General features: G+C 43.1%; 1 protein-coding gene across 4 annotated transcripts in view; it reads right to left on the bottom strand.

The window, feature by feature from the left end:
- Positions 1–14,033, bottom strand: part of kirrel3l (kirre like nephrin family adhesion molecule 3, like) — a 33,211-nt gene that overhangs the window by 4,843 nt on the left and 14,335 nt on the right. For all 4 annotated transcript variants that reach the window (XM_072394498.1, XM_072394499.1, XM_072394500.1 and 1 more), the window contains exons 2-10: positions 8,137–8,292; positions 7,383–7,532; positions 5,267–5,424; positions 3,771–3,921; positions 3,496–3,601; positions 3,054–3,202; positions 2,839–2,966; positions 1,552–1,678; positions 7–107 (exon numbers count right to left, since the gene is read on the bottom strand). In XM_072394498.1, coding sequence (XP_072250599.1) covers positions 7–107; positions 1,552–1,678; positions 2,839–2,966; positions 3,054–3,202; positions 3,496–3,601; positions 3,771–3,921; positions 5,267–5,424; positions 7,383–7,532; positions 8,137–8,292 — 1,226 coding nt within the window. The remainder of the gene's footprint in view (positions 1–6; positions 108–1,551; positions 1,679–2,838; positions 2,967–3,053; positions 3,203–3,495; positions 3,602–3,770; positions 3,922–5,266; positions 5,425–7,382; positions 7,533–8,136; positions 8,293–14,033) is intronic.

Below are 14,033 nucleotides of genomic sequence, written 5' to 3'. Positions count from 1 at the left end.
ACTTACAATCTTATCGGGTGGGGGACTGTTGCCCACCCTGCACTCTAGCTTGCCCTTGGAGTGCTTGACAGCATGCTGTGTGGCATCTACTGTGATGATAGGTGGACCTGGTGTGAAAAAGAAAAGGAGAGAAAAAATAAAAACATAAATTTTGACATTTGCTACACTGACCAATACCACACTGTCAGAAATCCATTTTTATGTTCATTGTTGAATGGATTACTCAGAACTTATGTCAGTGCACTCTGAGAAGAAGCCTTGTGCTAGATGAAATACACAAAAGTAACAGAACGGATATAAAAAAATACTTCTAGTAATTGTCCGACCATCTCAAATGTAGGTGTTCTCTGTTGTTTGTATTTATTATTATTTAAAGTGCGGTTGAGTGAAATTTACAGCAGTTTAAGCTTCATTGTGCATCAATATACTGTTGCACTTTGGCCTCAGATAGTTACCTACATTGGCACATTGTACCACTGCACAAGCAATCATTGACCAGTGATGTAAGTGCAGAATCTAGTGCAGTAACCCTGTAATACCGATTTTCTTTAGATGGGAAAATATAACGCCAAAGAAAATAATGACCTGATGCAAAAGTTAACTGCTGTTAAACATCACATTAGAACCCTTGCTTGAAACGCAATAAGTTTATTAGGCTTGTGTTGAGGTCCCTCTTTTCCCAGCCCCATTTTAACCCTTTCATGCATGATGTCCACTTGAGTGGACGGAAATAAAAATATTTTTTTATCATAAATTATTATTATTATTTTTTTTTTGTCAAAGTTGCACATAGGCCACTAAAGTGGGCGTTAAAGCATCACGTTTTCTGTTTCTGTTCCTCAGATGCACAATGTCCATTCCATGTGACATTTCAGTAACTCGATAAATAATTTGTGTAAAAAAAAAAAAAAAATTAATAATATATTCTTTTTATAAAAACACTTTTATAAAAAACACAAGTTTCTGACTGAGGCTTTCATAATTCGTGCATGAAAGGGTTAAGTAGCTGAAAACTCGGTTCCACTGACAGAAATTCCTTCTTGATTCTTCAAACTGAGAGTGCTCTGACTGTTGTTTACAGCAGGTAAGATTCTGGCTACTCTACTATTAGTACTTTGCACTACCCCACTTCAAAAGAAAAAAGAAAAGAAATCCTTATCTATACAACCTTCAACAAGCAGGACTTTACAGCTGGAGATGGCAACAATGGAAGTTCGGATCAAACCAGCAACTGCCCAAATGAGAGACAACTACTCTACCTCCTGAGCTTTAGTCATTCCCTAAATAATTTCTTTATGTTGAAATATGCAATTTAGTCAATATCTTAATATATATAAATATAAATCTTAAATAAATTTGCAGTGATAAGGTATAATGTACTGATATGAACACCTAAATGTGTATTTTGGACAATTGATAATAAAATAAATGAACATCATATTTTATTTTGAAACCCAATGAAGAAAAAATATAAAGTATCATAAATTGCAAATATTTAAGTATCTCAAATGTAGTGTGCAGTCATTTTCATCCACTTAAGAAGCCACTCACCATTCACTGTTAGAGTGACATCTCTTTCTGCAACTCCAATACGGGGAACAATGGCCTTGCAGGTGTAAGTTCCAGCATCCTCCTGGGTAACAGCCTTCAGCTGCAGGGTGTTACCATTGCTGAGCACCTAAAGAGAGATCCAGAGAGACAAGTAAGAAGTATGTCAGAGAGAGAAAGGAGGCGGTGGAGGGAAGAGGCAGACAAAGGAAACAGGGTCCTCTATCAGTGGCCCACTCATTGTGGAGGCAGCTCAGAGGTGGGCTGACCATTGTAACAAATGCTGGTGGTTTGAGTTTAATTTCATTGTGAAGAGCTTTAATCACGGCATTAAGCACTCCAGCCACCGCTGAGTGACCGTGCTGCTGGGGAGATTGTTGTAATTAAACAGTGGGGACAGATCATGGCATACTATGTGTGAGTGGGCCCTTGCCTTTGGAGCTGCTACACTCACTCCTTAGCTCATTGATCCTGTCATTCCATCAAGCTGTGATTAATCCATTTATCCCCCCCACCCCTCCATCTCAACATCCTCACTCTCTCCATCTTTTTTCTTTTATTTCAACACACTTATGGAGTAACCCAATTAATCCATTACTCATGGCTGTGTGAGGGACAGTGGCAGTGGGTGGATTAGAAAAATGCCTGCGCATTTCCCTCAGAGTGCCTGAAAGAGCTCTCTCTGAGATGACGGCATTGCTTATGCCAGTCAACAGCAGTCTACACTGGGGATGCTTTCTCCAGCATAGCTTCAGAAATGATATTAGTTGCCAGCAGAGAAGCTCCTGTGGGATGCCCCTCTAATGGTTTGCGCACTAAAAGACTTTTACCAGGGTGATGTAAAGCGAAGGTGGAAACGTCCCAATTGTTCCACCACAAAACTGGCTTTGAGGAGATGGTTACTAAAGCACAGCTAGGCCTTTGTTATGCCTGAGTAGCAGACATCCTGCAGTAAAAGTAATTCTGCTTGTTTGAACAACAACTTGGCCCATTCATTGATTCACTGACTGATTGATTGATCAGTTGATTGTATTGGAATTAAGAGAGTGTGTCATGTACAACGACTATTCAGCATAAATCTGTCAGTGGATAGACAGTTTTCTGCCAGAGGCTTTAGCCCTCAGGGAGCATGCAGAGAGAGGTGTTATAGATTCAGCCTGAAAAAAGAATGTGTTTGAAAAAGTATGTAGGATTCATGCCTCAAGGCCATGTGTGAATGTTTTTCTCTGGAGGAGCGGTGTTGAAACTTCACCATCAGGATAAAGTGGTGACTAGTGTTTGTTGCCTTACCACACTGGAGCCTTGCTTTGTCCACGCCAGGGTCAGAGGAGGGTTTCCAGTCCATGCACAAGTAAAGGCTGCATCCATGCCTATATCCACTATCATTGGCTTGGGTTCGGACAGCAGTCTGGGACCAACTATGGTGAAGCAGACAGCCAATAAGAATCAATAGCAGACTACTTTAGAAGCAACATACACCTAAAAATCTCAACTTTTTAACTTACATTGCACATCGACCAGAGTGCTGACATTAGTGCTGCCCACAGAGTTGGACACTTCACAGGAGACGGGGTCTGTGAAGTAAGAATAGTCCACTGTCACCTCAAGGCTGTCTCCATTTGCTTCAGAGATGGGCACCCCTCCTTTGGACCACCTAGGACAGATAGATAATCACGTTATACATCGCATTCGTTCAGAGAAGGCAATCAGTTGCGCTTATCAAAGTGGCTATTAGTTGATTCAAGGCTTGTGCCAATCAAACGCTGCCAACCAAGCACCACATTTAACCCAATTAATCTACTTAAAACTTTTTCTGATTTCTACTTTACTTTGTCATGTTTTGAAGCAAATTATATTACAGAAATGGCTCCTTGTCGCTATAATTCTGGATGTTTGCCAATGTTTTAAGGGCAGAGGATCAGATTAGAACGAAAAATGGACAGATACCTGTATCCAGTGATCTCAGGATTGGCTGAAGCAGAGCAGATGAAGAGAACCTTGGCTCCCTCAGTCACAGTCTGAGGTTGGACTGATAGAGTCACTGATGGAGGGTCTGTGAGAAACAAAAATGTTCATGTTACAGACACGAATGTATGTCTTGGGATTAAATCAGACTCTTAACAGTGCAGCTGTGCTGAATCTTCTGCCCAGTTCATAGCATGCACTCTCACTACAATGTGATAGTTTAAGGGTTTTCATAGACAGGTTGATGCGGGACTCACGCTGGACATTGATAGTGACTGATGTCTGTCGACCAGCAGGAGCAGCTGGGTTGAGAACCCTGCAGGTGTAGGTGCGTCCGGAGTCGCTATCTTCTGGGATGATTGGAAGCATACTGACAGCTGCCTCCCTCTTACCATCCTCCATTAGTGACTATAGGGTTGGACAATAACAACATAAAACTGAAAATCAGCTCAGTGTTACACAAAGAAAGTCTGACAGTGCAGGACTTATTTTTTCATGTGCAAAGCATTGAAATTGCTATCCTGTTATTTGGCACGTCACTTAAATCATATATTTTATGATGCAGCAGGGGATATTGTGCTGTTCCCACATTTCTGAGAGTGTTCCCCGTCAGCGCTCCTTGTTTGTCATCATCTTTTAAATCTATTTACTGCTCACAGAAATCAATACGCCTAAGTGAGGAAAGGTGTAGATTCTGAGGATATGGCTCACTGCTCCCTCACTTTTCCCCTCTGTATCTCATGCACAGATATACAGAAAAAAAAAGAAAACTGTGGTAGCCACAGTAATAGGTGTGTATGTGTGCGTCTTTTTTGGGTGGTGACGTTGAAGAAGAAGTGTCACACATCTTTGAAAAAGAGCGAGTGCAAGCTGAACCTTTTCCCTTGACAGCCAAATCAATGGAGCAGGTCTCTCACTTCCTCAGCCAGACACACAAAAAGCATTTTTATGCTAGATCAAATCACATCACCCCCTGTCACCACCACTCTCTCGGACAAAGCTTTGCCTGCCCCCAGTATCACTTTGGAAATAACGTTGGAAAAAAATCTGTTTTTCTCAAAGCTATCTCACCGGTTAACTCTATATGCATGCCCCCACCTCTCTATTCCTCCTTAACTCTTCATTCCTCATATCCTCTTCTCCCTCGCCACTCTACTCCAATCCCCCCCTTCTTCCACTTCTCACTGCAGGCTTCCGCCTCCTTAAATGTGGTGTTTAGCGGCGTTTAGCGTGGTCAGAGAGCATGAAAAATGTGACACTTTCCCAGCCGTGGCTGGCTCATGCTCTGGCGCATCCCTATTGTGTTCCTACATTGTTGTGGGTGATTTTGTCTCCGCTGAAACTCTACTGTATGAAACACTCATGCCTGTCTGAGCTTTGGCATGCTCCAGTTATGCTGTAGTGTCGCTGCATTAGCGAGCAAAGGGGGGTGGAGATGGGATGAGGGGGGTGGGGTGGTGGAGGAGGAGGAGGAGGATCAGGCATGAGTGGGAATGGGAGGGGGACTGCAGAGAGTGAGAGAACAAATCTTGCAAAGGGTAGAAATAGAAGGCAAAAAGCTGTGAGACAGAAAAGAAAGATGAGAAAAATAGAGAGAATGAAAGAAAAAGAGATTGAGTATCATACCCCAAGAGAAGATATTTCTGTTTTGAATACTTTTGCATTTATTTCTACCCACTGTTACATTCTGCCGTACTATGTGGGTGTTAGTGATTGAATGACAGTGCTGGGCATAGATCTGTTCTCACCATACCTTGGAATAAATCGCAGTCTCCATGACCTCTCCATCTCTGTACCAGGTGATCTCAGCAGCAGGTTTGGCTCCTGAGGCTCTGCAGGTGAGGTTGTGTAGTGTGTGGGCCTTGAGACGTACAACAGGGCCGCCTTCCACCACAGGGTCAGAAGGGGGAACTGTAAAACAGAACAAACATACCACTCAAAAAACAAAATGGAAAAAAAAAAAAAAATCCATTACAGCTCCAGGCGAGCACAAAGCCACACAGAAGTAAAACCGATACTGAGCTTGTTGTTGGTCTTACCTCAGCATTAATATATAGCAACACCTTCTTATTGTCAAGTGTCTGTTAACAAGGACTAGTTCCAGACAAGAGAAAAGACTAAGAAGAGTTGTGATTAGAAAAAAGTAAGAAACACCCAACCTTATTTCTTTCATTCCTTGGGACTACCATTATTGCTCTATTTGCTCTTGCTGTTGCAGAGCGATGTTTCAACTGAATTGCTTATTTGTTCATTTATTTGCATGGTTTCGCACGCACCACTGGCAAGCCAAGCGTGCCACCCCTGATGAAGGCGTCCATCTCCCCAACCAATAAGAGAAGGAGTAAACATGGGGTTTGTGCTGGCCTTTCTCGCACCCTCCACCGAACCAATTTCACTGTGTGTATCTGAATTGTCAGAGGTCCTTCCGCTGTCGCGGCACGGACACTAATGGAATCCGAGTGCTAGGTGATTTTAATTTCCATGCCGATTCCCCTGACTGCACTCCCACCGTTGACTCCTTTGACTGTGCAGGATTGCTTTGGTCTCATCTGGCCACATTGATTTACACACACACACACATGCAGACATATTTATTTACACCCATACACATGCACAGTAATAAAAAGTAAAAATAAAATAACAAAAGCACCCTTTCCTCTTTAATACTCACGTCCACACAAAAAAAAAAACTTCAGGCAATGCAACTGATTTAATTTCTATGTTTATGACTTGCATATAATGCTCATGAACCACCAGCCTTAGTATTTCAGAGTGCATTTATCGTAGAAGTGGCAGTTTTATCCACTTTCTTAGCTGCTTCTATATATGACTGCACTGATTTGTACTGCTCCATACAGATTCGACAGTAACACTAGACACAGAAAGGTTGGTAGACTAGCATGAGTGAGCTCTCTGTATCTATTAATTTTGATGGATTTTTTCTACAAACTGCTTGTGATCAGTGTTTGCCTCCCTTTGCAACCTTAATTGTACCACTTGCAACTCTCCCTCCCTGAACTCAAAATCAAACCTTCATGGCAGCAGATGCATTCAGGGAGAGAAAGCTTTGTGGTGAAAAGATTCTCATGATAGTGTAGAACAATCTACAGCAACAGGCTTGAATAACTGTTTCCTCAGAGTTCCACCTCTTGATGAATATTTGCTTGTGGGCCAATTCGTGGACAGTTGACAGGACTAATTAATACTGTGATATTCCTTTGCATGCCACCAGATGCCAGCAGTGCTTTGTTGAATTCCCACAAGGTCTATCATTCCTAATCCTCACCATGCCCACCCACTCCCCACCACCCTCCTCCTCTGAACGTCTGTGCGAAGAAGTAGATCACTCACATCACGTTAATGTAAAAAGCGCCTTGCGGTTGATAGATGTTGTGGCTCACTGCAAAATGTGCTAACTGTGCAGATCCTGAATTTCAAGCGACTATGCAAGTCATTTGTGACTGCAGCAATCACATTATCCTGGATGTGTACAGTTGATTATCGCAGTTGAGAGCTGAGAGTTCAGCTGTTTCCTTTTCCTCTGGCTTCATCTTGGTCCTAAATCTTGCTTTGAATGCTCTCAAGACATGCCCCCCTCCCAGGAAACTAGATTCACGGGCAACATTTTCAACAAGCAGTGATAAAAAAAAATACTCGAACAATTCCTAATCACAAGTGCGTGTTAATATCTTTTTGTCCACAGTGTCTTTTTATGTGTTTATTTTGATGTTTTGTAATGTGTTACTGTGTAATTGTCTTATTTTTTTTGGATGAAGACACTCCCCTGACTTTTTTCCAAAGCTCTGCCAGCCTGCAGGCCTTGGCACGAGGGCTGGCTGTGAGGATCACGAGTGAGCTGTGTATCTTACCTAGTACAGTGAGCTTGGCACGGTGGGAGCGCAGTGCCGCCTGTGTAGCTTGACACTCATACACCGCGTCATCCACCAACTCTGCTGAATCGATCAGCAAGCTGTGCTCGCCTGATAGCGGGTTGCCCATTAAGGAGTAGCGCGTCCAGCCTGCATGAAGCCAACACAGAAATAGAATCAGAGACGAACAATCCAACCAACAACAAATATATAATGAAAGGACTAAAAAAATAAACAGTTTTGCCCGAACAAAAGGGAAAGAAATGTGGAAAAGCTCTTTATAAGACACAAATGAAAGCTTGTAGCACCTCGCACCGGGCGAGGCATTGAGCCATTGTGTTCGCAGAACAGCGTGAGGCTAGAAATGCAACACGTGAGAGGGCTGCTGCATGAGGAGACTGTCCTTTAAACAAAGACACAATAAAGACGGGGTGGCTAAGGTCAAGAGGAAGCCTCTCCACTTTCTCTCTACTCTGCTACACATTTAAATGTCAGTGCGTGACAAAAGCCAATTGATTATCCACCTTCCTACAAGACTTTTAAAATGCTAAACAACAAATTAAAGTTCGGTGTGTGCAGCAGTAACCAATCTGTCAGCAGTGCATTTTATTCCTCACAGTTTATTTACGTAAAACCCCAAGAGTTAACAGTGGGAAACTTGATTGCTAATGAGACCTGGCATTGATCGGAACAAGACAGAAAGAGGGCGATAAATACAGAGAGAAGGCAGAAGGAAAAAGATTGGTGACACTACCTGGTAGGTCTCTCTCTCCACCCAGTGCCAGGCCATCTTTGGTCCACTGTACCATTCCTCTATAACCCACAATGACACAAGGAAGAGTCACTGACTGACCGGACACAACCACCTGGTCTTGGGGCTGCTGGGAGAAGTAGGCCGCTTGGGTGGCTGCTGGGAAAAAAAAGAAAAAGAACAAGGTGAATGTCTCTTATAGTTCACATTTTCTATTAGAATAGATGAAAAATAAGCCTTAAAGTACACAGGAGCACATGGAGGGGAATTCAATGGCAGCATGTATCTGCATGTGGCCGCTGAGATGCAGCATGAAACCTTCGCCGTAAGATGAGAAACGACAAAATATGAGGAAGAGCAGACGGCCACAATCTGGACGGCTTTCTCTCTTGTTTTCATGACACTTGCTGAGTGAGAGAGCAAGGCAAACGTGTGAAAATATTTTTCTACTCTATAAATATGGCGTCTAAGAGGAAAAGTCATCAGTGCCTCATAACTTATTTAACTGTTTCCAAAGACCATATGGTTATATGCTTGCTGACATGAAGCAAACACACTTCTGGGGAGCAAAATCTGCCACTCTTTCAATGTGCTTTTGGTAAAAATGGATGTTAAACAATCAAAACTCCATTAAAGTTCCCAGGGGAACCATCCGTTTGAGCCTGCTGAAAGTCAGTGGAGACACCTGCCGTCGTTTCACTGCAGTGTTTAAGTTAGGCACATACTGTCTCTTGATTGGCTGGCTTGCCTTCACACACATGCACAAACACAGCGTGAATATGGATACACAGCTCCAACTGTCTGTGCCACTACGCTAAAGATTGAGTATTACAAATCCTACTGGCAGGGGAAGATGGCAACACTCCAGAGGTAACTAATCCATAGGGGAAGGTAGGAGGGAGAGGCGGTTGGTTATCTAAGTAGGGTGTCCGTGTGAGTTGGGAGGAAGACTTAAAAAAAAAAACCTTCCCTCATTCTCCATCTCTATTTCTTTGTTGCTCGGTGGAGAATGGAAGGGAAGGGGGGACAGAGGAAGATAAAGGCGGTTCTATTCAGGCAGTAGTAAGCCCCCCCTTGAACTGGTTCTCTTGGTGGGAGCGCTTAAACAGACAGGGATGCCCCCCCCCCCTCCCCACAGCAAAGAAAGCCACTGAAAGGAGGGCAACATACGGCGTCCAGAGACGCTCTATTGTCCCCTTGTCCCTCTCATTTAATAGGCCTCTTCATTTCCAATCAATCCTGCTAAATGCAAGTTTAATAGCTTTTCAATAGCAGCTTTCCCCCCCAAGAGGGTAGCTGGGATTTTCTCTCTGTCTCACCCCTTTTCTCTTTCCTTGTCTCTTTCCCCCTCTTTCTCACTTCATTTTCAGTATTTTTTTTTCTTTTTGAAAGGGGGCTTCAGAGGTTGTTGGTAGTGTTTATTCCGCACTCAATTATCCACTTCATCTCACGGTACACTATGGACCCAACCTTACCCCTCTACTCCTTCATCCTTTGCGCCCTCCCGCCTGGGTCACGCAACTGCACAATTTAAAGCAGCCAAACACTGAGCTCATCGGGAACGTGAGTTCTCCACAACTCAGATCACTGTAGTTCTTCACTTTCACATGCATTTCATTGTCTCTTTACTCTCCATATGGGCCATATGAGGTGTTTATGGATAGTTGATCAGAAGAAAAAATCTCTATATATCTAGGTCTATATATATATATGTATATGTGAAGGTTTCTCAGTATTCTCTCCCTGTATTTGATTTTGGATTTGATTTTGATCAAAGCATCTTAAAAGACAAATGAGCTATGGGTGCAAACAGGTAGACTGTATGTGTCACACACCGTGGATCAAAAGAAGCCAATTTGAGAGCGCCAACTCCAGAAGTGAAACGTCTCTGAGCTTAGGCTATTAGGCATTTAGCAAAGGCTGGAATTTTCCCGTCATACCTTAAAAAGAAAATGCTGTTTTCACAGTCTACCTGCCTGTCCCTAACACGCTGCCTTTATGAGCTATTGAGTGTTTTCATATTTCTCCCCTTGAACAGCGAGTTGGAGATTTTCCTCTTTGTGCTCACAACAGTGCAAACATTGATTGCAATTAAGTGTGTTGCCCAGAATATCTAAACGTTTACAATGGGTGATAATTCACTGCATTGGCTGATTGTTTAGATGGATTACATGCATTGAATTGTTTCTCTTTACCTCACCCACATACAATTTCTCATGCTCACAAATGGCAATTAACACCACATATATATGTATACAAATATAGAGTAGAGAGCTTGTGCTGCAGAGGATGTCTTCACACCGTGTGAGTGATTCATGGCTCTCCAGATCCCTTATTGAAAACGCTCAACAGAACATCTCGACTGGCTAATGACTCATGCCAGATTCCTTTAATTCCTCCTTGCTGAATTAGACAATTCTTTGACGGTGTATTAGCAGCTTAATTACATGAATACATTTTTGACGGGGAGAGAGAAGGAAGGGAACCAGACAAAGAATTAGTGGAGGAGAAGCAGTCAGAAGAAGTAAGGAGCTGTGGGTGTGAAGAAGCTTGTTCGTGGTGCGCTGTAATGCCACATACATAAACACACAACAGTGACTGTTTTTTCCACCAGACTCAAAATGAGGAGCTCTTATATTGGCTGCACTTGAATTGCATTAAAAAAGAATGATTTGAATCCCCTTGAAATTCTTGCATCTTTCCTTTTGGATGTCTGTGTGGATGTACAGTATACACCAAGCTGTCTTAAGTAGGTAAGTATAAGCATAGGTGCTTACAGTTGTATGTGCTTTTTGTAGAATTGCTGTTTAAATCAAGCTCACCATTCACACATCACATAATAATGCCACATTCTCTGTGTCTCTTACCTTGCTCAATGTATAGTGTGTGTAGCCTACTTTTCCATCCCCAAGTAAACAAGGTCAAAACACATTTGGCCTGTAACATTTTAATCTGGATTTCTCAAAATGGAATATCATTTCACGCTGCTGGATGCACATGGGGCTACGTTTGTGTGAACTTCTGCCTGACTGTGTAAGCTGTGTGTGTGTGTTTGTGTGCGCGTTTGCCTGTCGGAAAATGTGCTATGTATGTTTATGCCTGCGTTTATGTGCACACATCTGAAAGTGTGAATGAGTGTGGAGGACAGGGCAGCGTTAATGGGGAAAGCAACTTGTCAGGCACTGGAGGGCACATTTAGCAGTTTCTTTGACACAGTGACTTTGCTGTCACATGGTCGGAGTTAAGTGAGGAGGAGCCTCCCAGACTTGACCGCCACCTATTAAAGAGCTTTGCGTTGACCACAGCACTGCCTGCACAGACACTCTCTCTCATCTGAAATTAAAGGGATGCATTCACATAAGGAGGGATCGGGAAGAGATGGACAGATGTCAGTCATGATCCGTCCACTATTAGACATCTGCCTTGATAGAATTAGACTGAAGCTGTCATTCTGAGTGTGTGTGTATGTATAAGCACCAGCCATGATGCTAAAGACTAACAAAGATAATGGTACTGCAGATGATCTTTAGGTAAAATGTTGATCCAACACACACAGTGCATTTACTAACCGAGTCACCACAGTAACCATCTGACAGAAATGAAAAGAAAAACTCACCCAAGGCTATCAGTTCATTCAACCCTCGAAGTCATGTCCTTCAAATAAAACATAAAATAACACAAGACTCTAACACTGCTCTCTGTTCATTTGACACTCAACTGCACAAGATGTTGAGAGATACTGTGTGTTACACATCCATTTAAGTCTTGATTTTATTCCATGTCTTCATTCCTTTCCTGTGCAAGGACTTTAACTTCCAGTCAACTTGACCTGTCAATGTGCTCTTTGTGGCAATAATTCAAATGTGAACGAATAAAAAAAACAAACACATTAATAAATAAATACAGCAGGCACAGGATAACTACTTGCAATTTTGCCCCAAGTGGCAAAGGCAGAATACAGCTGATGTGGGTTTTCCACAGTAAGAAACAGAGAGGAGAAAATGAGGAAGAAAAACAGACAAAAAAACACAGTTCAGAACAAGGCAATTGGCAAAAAAGTGTCAAGCTAGGAATAAACAACCCCTCTCCCTAAATGCCATCTATTGTGCCTTGTCTAGATAAGGCTTCTAAATCGGCCTGGAAAATGAGAGCTCCATTTCTCTCTGTATGGAATTATTATCCTTTTGTTTAGAGTCAGGCTCTTTTGTCTTCCTTTTCCTATGTGTGTGCGTGCGTGTATACAAAACAGACAGTAGGTGAACCAAAGAGTCCCAAAAGGGATGCTGCACCCATCTAATGTTTGATCTGGCTTCTAAGCTCGTTACCGTGACTCCTACAGAACTTCTGAGAACTTGAAGCGGGGGCTAACAGCAGATACCACCCAGCAGCTCATAGTAGTGTGGAACCCAACATATGAGCTACATGGTTGAGAAAATCTGTGTTTCTCTTTGGTTTGGACCATGGCAAACAGCTTCAGCTTGTGTATTTGCAGATGGTCTCGTCTCTAATGGTACCCATGCAGCTTCACTTCAATCCTTTCTCTCCCACATTGCATTCCAGCTGCACTCCAACCCACCCACTCTCACTATCTTTTCTTCCATTCTGCGTTTTTGTGCCCAAATTGCAGTCTAACAGCTTTTTAAGAGCTGTTTTGCCGGAGTTTAATCCTCCTAGCCTCCCCTTTCAGCCTTTATTCCATTGTGAAAATCTTGGCTCAGACCTAGGCTCTTTTTAGAGAGTGGACTGCCTCCCCTCCTCCTCCTGCTGCTCTGCTGATACCCCCACCCAGGGCATTCTCTTCCATTCCTGCATCCATCTACAATCCAGCACCATCCTCTCATTCCTCTGCTCATCGCTCATATGTCTACAGTCAGTGAGGCATGATCCCTGAAATCCATGGCCAGCAGGCCCCCCTTGAGTTATATAAGGGTGTTCTAATTGTTGATTTGCTTTCTCCGTGGCTCTTTCCTGCTATCATTCTGTTTTTCAGACTCTGTCAGCTGTCATCTCTTGCCAGACTCTCCCTTGAACTTTTTCTCCCCATCTCTTCCTCTTTACCATCTTGTATCCTCTGTCGTTTTCTCTCACTTCCTGCATCCCTGATGTGAAAATCACAGGGGTTTGTGTCAGCTTGTCAACACAACACTCAAGAAAGCAGGTTGAGGAGGGGGCAGCAGAAAAAAGGCCACATGTTAGAAAGAGCAGAAAAACTGAGGCAAGGTAAAAATGGGAAAAGTGGGCTCCTGTCAGCTTCCAATTGAAAGGGTTGCAAGTGTGAAAGAGGGGGAGGGGGTTGATGGAATGGCGTAATCAGTCTGTTTCCAAGGCCGTCACAGTGAGGCTTTTCCCCACTGGGACAGGGCGCTGTACACATCAGGGCAGCATTGAGACTCATCGCATGGGCGAACAGCAGCAGTTTTTCCCTGGGTAGCTGCTATAACAGATGCGTTGGATAGTGTAACAGAGCAGTATGCATACACGGAGAGGATAGAGAAAAAAAAGAGAAGACAGGGGGATGTGGGGACCAAGTGTGCTGATGTGACATAGTCAGTGCATAGGTATGTCAATGATTCGCACAGTCACTGTGCTGCAGTGTCTGACAATGTTCCATAAACACGCTAATTCCCATACTGTTCTCTCACACTTGCCACTCAAATGCACACATACATGCATGCTCAGTGTTGTGGTCCCATATCTTTAGGGTTTCTCGTGGGCAGAGGCATCTCTCTGAGTATAATTCTAGCATGGCTTTTAAACCCCCCCCCCCACTCTGGAGCCCAGAGCCAACAAGCTGAGAGCTGTATGTAGACAGATAGTAAGTGACTGGCTGGCTGGCAGGAGAACAGGAAACAAAAAAAAGCCATATAAAAAAAAAAAAAAAGAAAAGGGGAGGGAGTCGG

The sequence above is a fragment of the Leuresthes tenuis genome, unplaced genomic scaffold (genome assembly GCF_036924035.1).
Source record: "Leuresthes tenuis unplaced genomic scaffold, fLeuTen1.0.hap1 SCAF_10, whole genome shotgun sequence".
In the NCBI taxonomy this organism is placed as follows: domain Eukaryota; kingdom Metazoa; phylum Chordata; class Actinopteri; order Atheriniformes; family Atherinopsidae; genus Leuresthes; species Leuresthes tenuis.
Note: the sequence above shows the minus strand (reverse complement) of the source record. Positions and strands in the feature narration are given on the sequence as shown.